Source organism: Uranotaenia lowii, chromosome 3 (assembly GCF_029784155.1).
Source record: "Uranotaenia lowii strain MFRU-FL chromosome 3, ASM2978415v1, whole genome shotgun sequence".
NCBI lineage: Eukaryota > Metazoa > Arthropoda > Insecta > Diptera > Culicidae > Uranotaenia > Uranotaenia lowii.
Window position 1 is genome coordinate 361,914,467 of NC_073693.1, and position 12,066 is coordinate 361,926,532.

The 12,066-nt window shown below is 40.8% G+C and overlaps 2 protein-coding genes across 6 annotated transcripts; one reads left to right on the forward strand and one right to left on the reverse strand.

The window, feature by feature from the left end:
• Positions 1 to 623: 623 nt before the first annotated feature.
• LOC129752290 (uncharacterized) lies at positions 624 to 1,996 on the reverse strand. 2 transcript variants are annotated; one of them, XM_055748081.1, is made up of 3 exons: positions 1,690 to 1,996; positions 1,485 to 1,623; positions 624 to 1,080 (listed from the first exon to the last, which is right to left on the reverse strand). In XM_055748081.1, the coding sequence occupies exons 1-3, from the start codon at positions 1,825 to 1,827 to the stop codon at positions 710 to 712; spliced, it is 648 nt and encodes a 215-aa protein (XP_055604056.1). In that variant the 5' UTR covers positions 1,828 to 1,996; the 3' UTR covers positions 624 to 709. The 2 variants fall into 2 exon arrangements, with proteins under 2 accessions (XP_055604056.1, XP_055604055.1); XM_055748080.1 differs by having other exon boundaries at positions 1,404 to 1,623.
• A 684-nt stretch (positions 1,997 to 2,680) lies between these two features.
• Positions 2,681 to 11,244, forward strand: LOC129752289 (uncharacterized). Of its 4 annotated transcripts, none has more exons than XM_055748077.1 (8): positions 2,681 to 3,475; positions 4,951 to 7,419; positions 7,565 to 7,759; positions 7,910 to 8,499; positions 8,559 to 8,858; positions 8,972 to 9,025; positions 10,128 to 10,179; positions 10,390 to 11,244. In XM_055748077.1, exons 1-8 carry the CDS (start codon positions 2,965 to 2,967, stop codon positions 10,671 to 10,673), a joined length of 4,455 nt encoding a protein of 1,484 aa, XP_055604052.1. In that variant the 5' UTR covers positions 2,681 to 2,964; the 3' UTR covers positions 10,674 to 11,244. The 4 variants fall into 4 exon arrangements, with proteins under 4 accessions (XP_055604052.1, XP_055604051.1, XP_055604050.1 ...); XM_055748076.1 differs by having other exon boundaries at positions 2,681 to 2,890; positions 2,950 to 3,475; positions 7,565 to 8,499; XM_055748075.1 differs by having other exon boundaries at positions 7,565 to 8,499.
• The last annotated feature ends 822 nt before the right edge of the window (positions 11,245 to 12,066 follow it).

Sequence of the window (12,066 nt, forward strand, 5' to 3'; positions counted from 1 at the left end):
ATACCGAAGGACCTCAACCCCACAAACTGCCCCCAGTTCCGGCCGATAGAGAAATACTGGACAATCACGAAGCGGAGGCTTAAGGCAAAGGGAAAACTTGTTAGGAACATGACTCAAATGAAGAACTGGTGGAATCAAATCGCCAAAACGGTGGACGAAAAGGGTGTGCGCCGCCTAATGTGCCGTATTACGGGAAAAGTACGAGAATTTCTTCGAAACAGCAATGAATAATTTTTTTAATTTTTTTTATGAAAGAGTAAAGAAAATGCTACATTTGTATGAAAAACAAATTATGAATTCGTTAATAAATGACTGAACTACACGCAATTGTTTGTGTTCCAATATTAAATGAAGCAGACTTTACTTTAAACATGAAGGTAACAAGTTTTGTCCTTCTTTGAATATTTTTTGTAATAGATTATTTTTGATGATTTTCTTCCAGTTTTACCATTTCTGTGCTTATTCTATTTAATAACACCCTCAAAGTCCTTCTGATTTCAACGACTGGCAAAAATAATATGAAGATGACCGAAAGACGAACAAGTCCGATAAACTATCTAAAGCATAATTTTGCAAGGTTTTTCCAATAAGGACGGTCATCTGAATGTGGCACACAGATTCAGCATATTTCAACAGCCATGTATTTACAGCCTTCCGGCAGTGTGTAAATCTCATTTAAAAATAATGAAAAAAGAAGGTAACGCTTACCTTACCTCCGCCGCCGTCCACGTACCTGCGTCCATTCGGGGTCCACATCTTCCTCCACGAACTTGCTAGTCGAACCAGCAGTGCTGGGATTTACAACCGGACCTCCTACGGCAGCGAATCCCCGCCCCGATGCTGTACCTGATTCCACTTCCATCGCATCGTCATCATCATCATCATCGTCATCGTCGTCATCGCCGATCGGATCATCATCCTCATCGGTGCCGCTGCTGTCGTCGATCTTTTGCATCTTTATCCGATTGCCCGACTTAATCCAAATCTCACACGGACCCATCCGGCTCAGGTCTAGCTGTACCTGTTCCGGTTTATTTTCTTTGAGTAGGTTGAGATATTTTATCAGCAGATGACTGATTTCTGCAAAAGAAATGCAATATTTTGTTAAAAGTTTCGAAGACAATGGAGTTATAAATTTGGACGATTATTTTTCAAACTCGGGTTTAGAAAAACATAGGTTTTAAAATCTTTCAATTGAGCCTTTTCTGAAATAATTAAGACACGAATGCCACAAGGATGGTAGAGTGTCACTAATAAAACCTTAATAAAAAAAATTCCGAAATAATTAAGAATAAATCCTTTGACGTTGGCCTTCCTCAAAATCAATCCGAAAACTAAACGTTGTTCAAATGAAAACAATCAACAATATGATTCCCTGTTCTAATGAATCTGTTTAGTTTTACCCGAAATTTTTGTTCTGTGATCGTCCCTGCTTGCAGTAGTTATTACTAGCGGCAATTCTGCTCGGGACACTTCCGCCTTACCGTCGATCGACTCGTCCTCGCAGATAGTCTGGAACTCCTGGTCCATTATTTCCTCCAGCACCTCCCGCAGATCGATCGTGTCCACATTTTTGCTTTCGGTACAGTAACAGGTGACGTAGTCGATGATTTCGATTGCTGTCTGCGGGTGAGATGTGATTGAAAACTTAATAAAGGCAAATATATCGGCAAGAATACAAAAACTTACATTCAATCCCAAGGAACCTCCCATTCCATGTTCCACGGCTAACCGAAGGGCGGTCCAACGATTGAAAATGTTCACTACCACTTCCTTGAAGCGTGCTTGTAGTTCCGGCAGCGGTACACTCGCGCTTGTGTAGGCCATTATGCTAGGTGAACGGGGTTCTTAAGTTCCACAACCGCAAACAGGTTCGATATGATCGATCGGAAGGAAAAAACCGGAATATCCGTACCGAAAATCTAAGCAAAAAATTGGGAACACATTTTCCGAATGTTTTTTGTTGATGGTTACCTGGTCAGAAAAAAACCTATGCGAGCCCAGCGATTTTCAAAAATTACGAATTAGCGCCGCGGCAGGGGTGCCAGGTCGTTTTGTTAAAAATCAGACGCGTTCGTAAAAAGATTTTTTTGGGTGATGCATTCAGTTGATCGATTTGTTTGATAGATGTCAAATCACTTTTCAATGCTTTTGCATACGTTTGTTTACAATTTACGAACGCCAGCATCGATAAAAAAAATCACTCCGATAGAAAAACGAAAAGAAATAATCAGGATTTTTCAGAATATTTATATTGATGGAAACATATACGATGCACGAAAACGAAACATCATTCATGACCTGAAATTATTTCATCTTTACATTGAAGCGTGTAAATTTAGACCAAAAACGATGCGCGGAAAGAGAACAGCTTATTGTCGTGTATAAATACACAGCGATGTAGAATTTTAGATTTTTTTCGAGATACTTGCAGTTGTTATGAAATATTGAGATATTATGAATCTTTTGAAAAGAAAAATACACTTATTGACTTTAAGAAAATTTTCGCTGTTACAAGATCATCTTAAATTGCTTCTGAGTTCTGAGTCTGGAGATTTCATTCTGTTCTCGCCATGACGATTATCAAATTTAGTTCTTAAGAACGAAATATACTAGATAATACCTTGCCTTGATTCGCCCCTGCTTTTGTGGTCTTTTTGCTGCTCTGCTTTCTGTCAGATTGAGAGAAACAAAATGGATTGCGTTTGATTTTGGAAAAAGTAAAATCCTAAAGAAAAGTGCTAAATTTCGGTAGTTATTCCTAATTTTACCGGATAAAAACTAGTGACTTTGGTACAGTGACGTGTGTCCTTTGGAAAATCAGTCTTTGACCTCGGATATTTATTGATATTGGGTGATTTTGGAGTGTTTTTCTAGGCGTAGAAATTTTGTACGTGTACTCCATTATTGAGTGCTCTGGTAAATTTAATCTACCAGATTTTTCTTAAGGTTGGCCGACAGAGAATGTCCTGGTCGAACAATTGGCAAGCGCAACCTCAATATGCAGGCTACTCGACGGCACCGCCGCCTCAAACTCAAGCTGTCCATGCCCCAAATGCGGCAGCTCCACCGGCCACCGGTTCCTACCAGGCAATGACTCCGGAACAGTACGCCCAGTGGCAGCAATGGCAACAGTACCAGCAGCAGTACGCCCAGTGGCATGCCCAGTACGGCGATGCCTATGCCCGGCAGATGGGAAAACCGGTGCCAGCCGCTGCCCAAGCGCCAATGTCCATGAATTTCAATACTAGCGTTCCGCCACCGCTTCAACAACAACAACAGCAACAACCAATGCATTTTCCTCCGCAACCAATTGCAGCTCCATTGCCCGTTGCTATGCCCGTAGTGCCCCCAGCAATTCCCGTTGCACCGGTTCCGATTCCGGTTCCAACACCGGTGATGCCTCCGATTCCTGTTGCGGCTGCACCTCCGCCACCTCCGGAACCACATCCGGATACTGTGGCTGCGGCTAAGGGTGAGTCCTGTTTATCAAATTTCGGACCAAAAACGAGATATCGTAGCTCGCTTTCGGCGAGTGTTCTACACCTAGAGGAGTAACTCTTAAGTTGTAAATTTTATCACCAAGCTTTATTAGATCGAACAAAAAACCTTTTAATAACTTAAAAATATGAAATTGGTTGAATTATGTTCTGGCGTTGTCGAGTTACAGAACTTCGAATTTCGGCATAACTTACAGAATAAAACAGAATAACGGCTAAATTAAACAAAAATGGTCGAACAATAGTTACAAAAAAAAAACAAGAAATATTCTAAATAACTACCACAAATGACGAAATCGTCAATAAGAACAAATAGACCAAAATACAGTACAAAACTTATAAAATAGAAATAATAAAAAAAAAATAAACGATGTTAATTTTTATTAAGTCATTTTTTTTGTCTTTAACATTTTTGTCATGTTTTTTATTTTTGTAATTTTAGTTATTATGAAACTTTTCGGAATTTTCAACATTGTTGTAAATTCTGTCGTAATTGTCATTTTTGTCTTTTTAGTAATTCTATGTAATTTTAGTTTTTTTTAGTTTTGTTTTTTTGTCATTTTTTCATTTTTGTAATTTTTATCTATTCTGCCAATTCTAGCATTTATCGTTTTTTGCTCTTGTCATATTGGTTATAATTGTTCATTCTTGTAATTTTTGTTCTTATTTGTCCTTTGTTTTATTTGCTTCATTTTGTCAATTCTGTTATTTTTCTCATTTATGTAAACTTCTTCAATTCTGTCATTTTCATCATTTTTGTTTTTTTGTCAGTTTTGCATCTTTTGTCCTTTTTGTTCTTTTTATTATTTTTGTCATTTTTCGTCATTTGTGTAGATTTTGTTCTTTTTGTAATAAATGTTATTTTTTGTATTTTTTTTTTTTTTGTTGTTTTTGTTATTTTGACAATTTTAGTCGTTTTTGTCAGTTTTGTCAGTTTAGTCGATTTTTCCGTTTTTGTGATGTGTGTAGCTTTGGTCATTTTGCTTTTTTTGTCAATCCATCATTTTCTATCATTTTTGCTATTTTTGTGATTTGTGTAATTTTTGTCGTTCTTGTACTTTTTGTCATTGATATAATTTTTGTGTTTTTGTTATTTTTGCTTTTTTGTCATTTTTTCGATTTTGTATTATTGTCATTTCCGTCATTTTTGTCAATTTCAGTTGTTTTTGCCATTTATGTTGTTTTGGCTTTTCTTTTATTTGTGTAATTTTGTATTTGTTTTTTTTTTTCAATTTTGCAATTTTTGTCGTTTTTTGTCAGTTTTGTTAATTTTGTCCATTTTTATCATTTTTGTCATTTTTTCAACTTATTTTTGCAATTTTAGCAATTTTTCCTTATTTTATTTTTTGTAAGTTTTATCATCTCTCTCATTTTTGTAATTTTTGTCACTTCTGGAGGACCTAACACCAAGATTGAACTAGTAATAGAATGGTTTTCTTTATCCTTTCAGCACCACCGCCACCCGATGATGACAGTCAGAAAACTTCGGAAGAGCTGGCCTTTGACGAACAGTTTCGCCGCTGGGAGGAAGAGTTTGACAACTGGAAACTGAAGAACGTCAATCATCCGGACCGCAATGCGTACCGGGAGTACGAGCGCAAATTCGAAGAATGTCGTAAAAAGTTACTCGAAAGACGCGATGCGTTGAAACAGAAGCGGCTGGCCGAACTGGAGGCCCGCGCCAAGCAACAGCAGCAACAGCATCAGCAGATCAACACGCAAGCTCCACCGCCGCCACCACCGGAAGATCGTGGTTCATCTGGACCGGAGGTCGGTTTGTTCAAGAACGCGATGGGCGGCGGAGGTTTGGGTGGAGGTGGAATTCCCGGGTTGGATCTGATCGAAACTGAAATCGAACATCAGAAGAGCACCGAAGAAGTAGTTGAGATAATTAATCTCGATGCAGATGATAGTGAGCGAAAGTTCGAGGAGCCTCCAGCTGCAATAGAAGGTGTGAAAGCACCGGTACCAATCGCACCTGTAAATGCTTTGGCTTCGCTACTCAAAGATCCCAAAGTCAGTGCTTTGTTGAATGTAATTCAAAGTAATAATCAAGGTGGTTTAGCGTCAAATATACCAAATGTAGGAAATTCTGATTTATTGCAAAAAATTCAAAATGCTGCCGGAGCTGTAATCAATCCGAATCAGAACGGAAATTCGGTGCCATTGCCGAATTTGACCGATGATCGCAGCCGATCCTCGTTCCTAGATGAAAGACGCTCTATTTATTCAAGTGAAGATCGCAGTCGTGATTTCGATGAGAATCAGCCAGCGCCCAACAAGGAGTATGGACAGCCTCCTCCAGGGGTTGGTAACTTTGGGCAAGGCCCTCCACCAAGCGGTCCTTTCGGGCAAGGTCCACCGTTGAGCGGTCCATTTGGCCAAGGGCCTCCTCCGGGTGGCTCATTCGGACAAGGTCCACCACCGAGGGGTCCATTCGGACAAGCAGTTGGGGGTTTTGGTCAAGGTCCACCACCGGTTGGCGATTTTCGTCACGGACCGCCACCAATGGATTTCAAACAAGGCCCACCACCAATGGGTGGAGTTCATCGGCAAGGACCACCTTTCAATCAGTATAATTCCAGTGTACCCCCACCACCGTTAGGTGTAGACATCAGCCGACCTCCGCCGATGATGGGAATGAATGCAAATGCGGCACTTACACCGGCCGAACGACCTTCACCTGCTTCAAGCATCAGTAGCCAAAAAGATCGCAATTCTCGTTGGGGTGGTAATGAAGCCAAGGAACCCGAGCAGAAACCGATGCCGGAAGTTTCGAAATCGGCTGATTTTGAGATAGATACAAAACACTATGAAGGTCACTTGGACGAGTTGCAGCTTGATCCGGAGGCTGGGCTTTGTGCTGTACCAAAACCTGAATGGATGACTGAGGAAGAGTACGACGAAATATTTGACCGGTATGAGCATATCGAGGTGTTCGAAGAACGTAAATACAAAATGGAATGGTCGATCCGAGTCTTGGAGCAGGAAAAAAGAAGGAAGGGATTGTTACCGGGAAATAATCGTTCCAATGATCGCGGAAGACGTGGAGGAGGTCGTGGGGGTCGTGGAGGTCGAGGAGGCCGCTTTGATGTGGATGAAAGAGAGGGCGGAGGCTGGGGAGATCGAGATGGGGGCCGAGGTGGAAGTCGATGGTCGAACAACAAGGAGGGACAAAATGCTCAACGAAACGATGGAAGGTTTGATAACCGAGCCAATTCTTTCGGCAATAAAGATTGGTCAAACAATCAGGAGCCTAATCCCTATCTGGAGGGAAGAACCGAATCACCACATGGTAGCGATATGTTGTGCAGTAATGATGAATCTTCTAATCAACAACGTCCAGAGAAGAAAATTGGATCCGAAGAAATCGAAAAACCATTCGGAATCAATGAAGACTCGAATCCACGACGCTCGGAGGAAAGATTCGGGCCTCAGCAGCCTCAACGAAAAACGTTCGGGAATATTGAAGATTCCAATCCACGACGATCGGAGGAAAGATTCGGACCTCAGCATCCTCAACGAAAAACGTTTGGGAACATTGATGATTCGAATTCACGACGATCGGAGGAAAGGTTCGGACCTCAGCAGTCTCAACGCAAACCGTTCGGAAATGATTTCGGCTCCACGCCAAATGAACAACGTCTGGGGGGCGGAAGGTTTGATCCGCAAATGAAACGCCGGAATCCATTCGCTGAGGAGGACGATTATTTCCGACCGAAGCAGGTCATTGACTACTCCAACGGGGCCCCGAAGGTGATCGACTATGGACACAACAGCGGTGGTGGAGGGAACCAAAGCGATAGTGACAGATGGAATGTCCATGGCGATCAGGACGATAGAAGGATGTTCAACGATTTCGGTGCAAACCGTGGACGAGGAGGTGGCCCCGGCAGACGAGGTGGCGGACGTGGAGGACGTAGGTTTTTGTTACCGTTAAGGAACATCTCTCTTTGTAGCCATCAGTGGAATAGAATTAGTTTTGCTTTTTTGTTTTGTAAACCATTAAAAAAGAAAATTGAACTATCAGGTGTTGTAGAATTGAGAGACAAATTCTATTTTAGGTTTCCAAGACGAGGATTTCCGACCGAACCGTTTCGAGTATAACCACAACAGTGGTAGTGGTGGTTCTGGACGCGATGATAATTTTAATAGAGAAAGCAGAGACCAGTCAGGAAACTACTCGACCAATTCAACCAGCCGGCTGGCGGAGATGCACAACAATCCGAAGCCTGAGGAAAGCAACCCATGCTATCCGAGTAAGTTTATCCTGATGAATGATAATCGCCCGAATTGTCCCAGCACGAAACGTGGCAAACGTGCTTCCTCAATCCGGAAGCAGAAGCTGAAACAACAGCACCAACAGGAACAGGATCAGTACCAGAGTTCTAATGACGATTCTTTCTCAGAAACCGGCAGCCAGCAACAAGTTCAAAAGGAAGAAGAGGGTCATATTGAAAATACAGAAGCAGCAAAGCCGCCACTGCCAAACGACTACGAGTTGGAAATTACCAGGGAACCGATCGATCCGAAGAATCCTAACCTGGCAGGTGCGGGTCCGTACAATCTGCCTCCGGTTCCAGTAGCACTTATTGAAGATCTGTTGCTTCCACCTGCACGTTTCCGACGACCCCAGCGGATATGTATCATCTTCCGCGGTCTTCCGGGCAGTGGCAAATCCTATCTGGCGCGTATGATCAAGGAATGTGAAGTCAAAAATGGCGGCTCAGCTCCTCGAGTGCTCAGCATCGACGATTACTTCCTGGTGGAAAAGGAAGTGCGCGAGCCAGACCCGGTGACGGGTCGACAAATAACAGTCACCAAATCCGAGTATCAATTCGATCCGGAAATGGAAGAAACTTACCTGAAAAATATGGTAAAAGCATTTAAGCGGACGATCACAGAGAAGTTGTTTAATTTTATTATAGTTGATTGTATTAACGAACGAATGGAACACTACAATGAATTCCATAACTTTGCTCGAAGCAATGGCTTTAAGGTACAGTTGGTGGTTAATGCTTTTTGTAGAAAAACTTAAATCTTTTTTATCGTCTACAGGTCTACACGTGCACGGTTCAGGAGGAAATTGACCAGTGTGCAAAGCAAAACATTCACAACCGGACCGAGGAAGAGATTCAGGTTTACGCCAACAATTGGGCACTCAGTCCTGCCAGCCACGTGCAATTGAATGTTTGTCTGCTCCTGAACCCACCGGACGAAGAAGGACCGCCCGAGGCGGCTGACATGGATCTTTGCACGGAGGAAGATGACGGTTCCCTGCAGCAGCAGCAGCAGTTTTTCGCCGGAGACGACGACCATTTTCCGCCTGCTGGCAATAATCCCGTCGTCGGACAGGAAGTATGACGCCTTTTTATTCTTTTGAGATTAAGTTTTAAGCAAGCGAACAAGTTGCGAAATGTAGAGTACGTACACTATTATTTGTTAATCGATCAATGTTTCTTTTGCCACAGGACAACCTAACCGAGCAAGACATAGATGAAGATTCGAATGTCGATGCCCCCGAGGTGAGATTGACATAACAAAGGCGCGATTTTTGTTTCCATTCTCTTTACAGCTGGACTTTAAGTACTCTTCAAACAGAAATGGCTTTGTTTCTTTTTTTTTTAATTCTGCTAACACATCAACTCGGTGTTTGCTGCAGTTTTTATTTAATAAAAAATGAACTCTCCGTTAGCAATCGATAAGGATATCAAACACATACGTTTGTTTATGGGTATTTTCATTTTAAGATGTGTTTATCCAATTTTTACTGATTCTCATTTCTGCGCTCAATTACTAGAGTATGTTCTTATAATATTTTTTTTTAATATTACCTTATATTTCTCCATGTGAGAAAAATCACCGATTTTGGGCTACGATACTTTTAATGTTGTTTTTTATAATATTCAGGTTAACTATGGGCAAGCCAAATTCATTATTGGCAAAACTTTACTCAGCGTTTAATTTATTCTGTTTCAATTTATCAAATTTACGATTGATGTAAACTAAAATTATATCAATCGGGCTAGTACTGATGGCCAGCTTTATATCTACATTTTAATAGTGCATGAAGTTTTATCTAGTGTTCGCTTAATCTGCGATTGATGATTCGCCAAATTTCACCTCGTAGTGCTGATTCCAGTTACGTATCCAGATAAGAAAAGTAAAATCGTATGAGCTACCATCGGTTTTCAGAGCTTATTTTATCTTACGTCTCTTGGGGCCAGGACCGCAACGTGAAATTTCGTATGTCACGTGTCTCGCAAAATAAGTCATATTATCTATACATTTTCATTATGAAGTATAACAACTTTAAATTGGAAGAATTGTTGATAAAACTTGCCTCATAATATAAAAATACGGTCCACACTTTTAGTTGTTTTTTTAGTTTGTTGGTAGAGTAAAAATACTCCCGTATTTATATGCTGGTCAAGTATGTATCTGTAAATTATGTTCTGCAAAAGACCTACATCCGAATCTAATTTCGTCGATAAATTATGGGTATCGTCTGAAACAAATATATCTTAAGTTAAATGATTTCAAATACAATCACAAACCGTCCTGCGATAATATGCACCGAACGTTCGCTAACGCTCCGAACTTATTATAACACAAATGTTCGAATAGATTGGATTTTTCACCAGTAAATGGGACACCGATACGACCGAGCAGAACTTAGGTTTGTATTATTTGTCACTACCATTTACAAGTATCTTTCTGCAGATTACGAAAATTGTCTTAATTTTTCCATTGTCTCTATTTGGATAACATCTAGAATTTATTTCTCTAAACACGTGCAATGTATTTTCTATTTATGCTAACTCGTGTTTTTGTTTTATTTCTTCAAAAACGAACAAAACCCCACCAACACCTCTGGCCGAATACTCAGCCCGTTTGGATGGGATCAGCAAACCACCGCGCCGGCCACCGACGATAGAAGACTATCTGCAGAGCGATGATGACTACGGGGACGGGTACGGCAATGAGCGGCCGTCCGGAGGCAAGAAGCGGGTTCGCTGGGCTGACATCGAAGAGCGCAAGGCTCAGCGGAAGATGCGCCAGATGGGCTTCGTCGTCGGTCACACCGATTGGTCCCGGATGATGGATCCGACGCAGGGCGGTAGCGCCCTCACCCGAACCAAGTACATCGAGCGGGTGCGCAGAAATTACTAAGAAAGAACACGTGAGCGTGAGCAGAGCAGAATATTTTTATCACCAGAGCCGGAAAAAACCGGAAGGTCATACATTCACAAATTAAGAAATCGGTTGCTAGTACCTTCCCAGGGGCGGTACCAAAACCTAGACAAGCAACAATTTTTTACACTAAACAGGAAAGACTAACTCATGGTATCCCTTTGATGTGGTATTCTCGGAAAGTAATCGCATAAATCAAGAAACCTCTCAAATTTTGTCGTCACTGTCGTTTGCCACTTTGGATAAACCAAATTATCTTTGGATAGTTCAGCAAATAAAAAAAAGAAGTAAAAAAATACCACGTAATATATATAAAAAAAAGAATAATAGAAAAACCAGTTTTTATTGTGCTTGAGTTTATGATTTCGGTTTTGCACATGTTGGCCGATATGTGGAAGGGTGATTGGTTGACATTTAACTTAATGAATGCAATGAACAAATTAATAAAACAAAAATTCATACTATAGAGGACAAATGGTTTTTCCCCGAATGCGATGTGAAACAGATGAGTAGCGAAAGTGAAATAAAACATACTACACTACTAAATTTAGAGGATTTTTGTCTCGAATGGCGTTTTTTTGGTATTGAATTTCCGAACATTCCTTAAAGAAATATGATTGTGATGAAGTTTATCGACGAATTACTGACTTTGGAATGTATCGCCGAGAAGCTGCTTTGTTTGATCTGACAACCCTTTGGCTTTGAACAAGACTTAGTCGCCAAACGGGAAGACGTTTAATGTTACGGGTAGATTTTGCTATGCGTGTCGCCCTGAGCTTTTCTAAATAGAGGGTTTCTCGCTTTCGCCGTTGAAGTCTCTCTAGCAGTCTAGAGAGACTTCAACGCCAGCAAAAGCGAGAAACCCCTATTCAAAAAAGGTCAGCTGAAATGACGTCCGATCATTTTTGTAAAGAAGCGATTGCGTGAAATAAAATACTTTAACTTAAAAAACGGAAAATTGATAATTACGTTGACTTTTCACATCTGATTGTTTTGGAAGGACCGAACTGAGCAACGGATGTATCTTAGAAACCAAAGTCTTTTTAAATAAATTGGTGCGAAGATTAATCCTTTATAACTATTTTATTGTGTTCCTTTTTTTTTGTTGATAAAATTCGTTTTTCTTCACAGGTTCCATTGAATTGTGCCCAGGCTAAAACCTAATGGAAATAAGAAAAAATAAACGATTGTCATCGCTTAGAAATGATGCATCCTGCCGTTTTTACAGAACCCAGTGCATTGTGAGAATGTTTTCTTGGGTTGCTTTTTCACATACGACGAAAAAATTTATTGGGTAAAAGACGAAGATCTCTATTGGGTAAGTAACCAATTGAATTACATAAAATCGGCGTTTTAAACATTGTATGATTAT

What these genes read in the sequence shown, in the direction of transcription:
- LOC129752290 (XM_055748080.1), bottom strand. Translation starts at nt 1,827, where the DNA reads ATGGCCTACACAAGCGCGAGTGTACCGCTGCCGGAACTACAAGCACGC. An exon ending in GAGGTTCCTTGGGATTGAAT is followed by an intron (nt 1,624 to 1,689) that starts GTAAGTTTTTGT and finishes TCTCACCCGCAG; the next exon opens with ACAGCAATCGAAATCATCGA. An exon ending in TCACAGAACAAAAATTTCGG is followed by an intron (nt 1,081 to 1,403) that starts GTAAAACTAAAC and finishes TTTCTTTTGCAG; the next exon opens with AAATCAGTCATCTGCTGATA.
- LOC129752289 (XM_055748075.1), top strand. Translation starts at nt 2,965, where the DNA reads ATGTCCTGGTCGAACAATTGGCAAGCGCAACCTCAATATGCAGGCTAC. An exon ending in TACTGTGGCTGCGGCTAAGG is followed by an intron (nt 3,476 to 4,950) that starts GTGAGTCCTGTT and finishes TTATCCTTTCAG; the next exon opens with CACCACCGCCACCCGATGAT. An exon ending in ATCCCGTCGTCGGACAGGAA is followed by an intron (nt 8,859 to 8,971) that starts GTATGACGCCTT and finishes CTTTTGCCACAG; the next exon opens with GACAACCTAACCGAGCAAGA.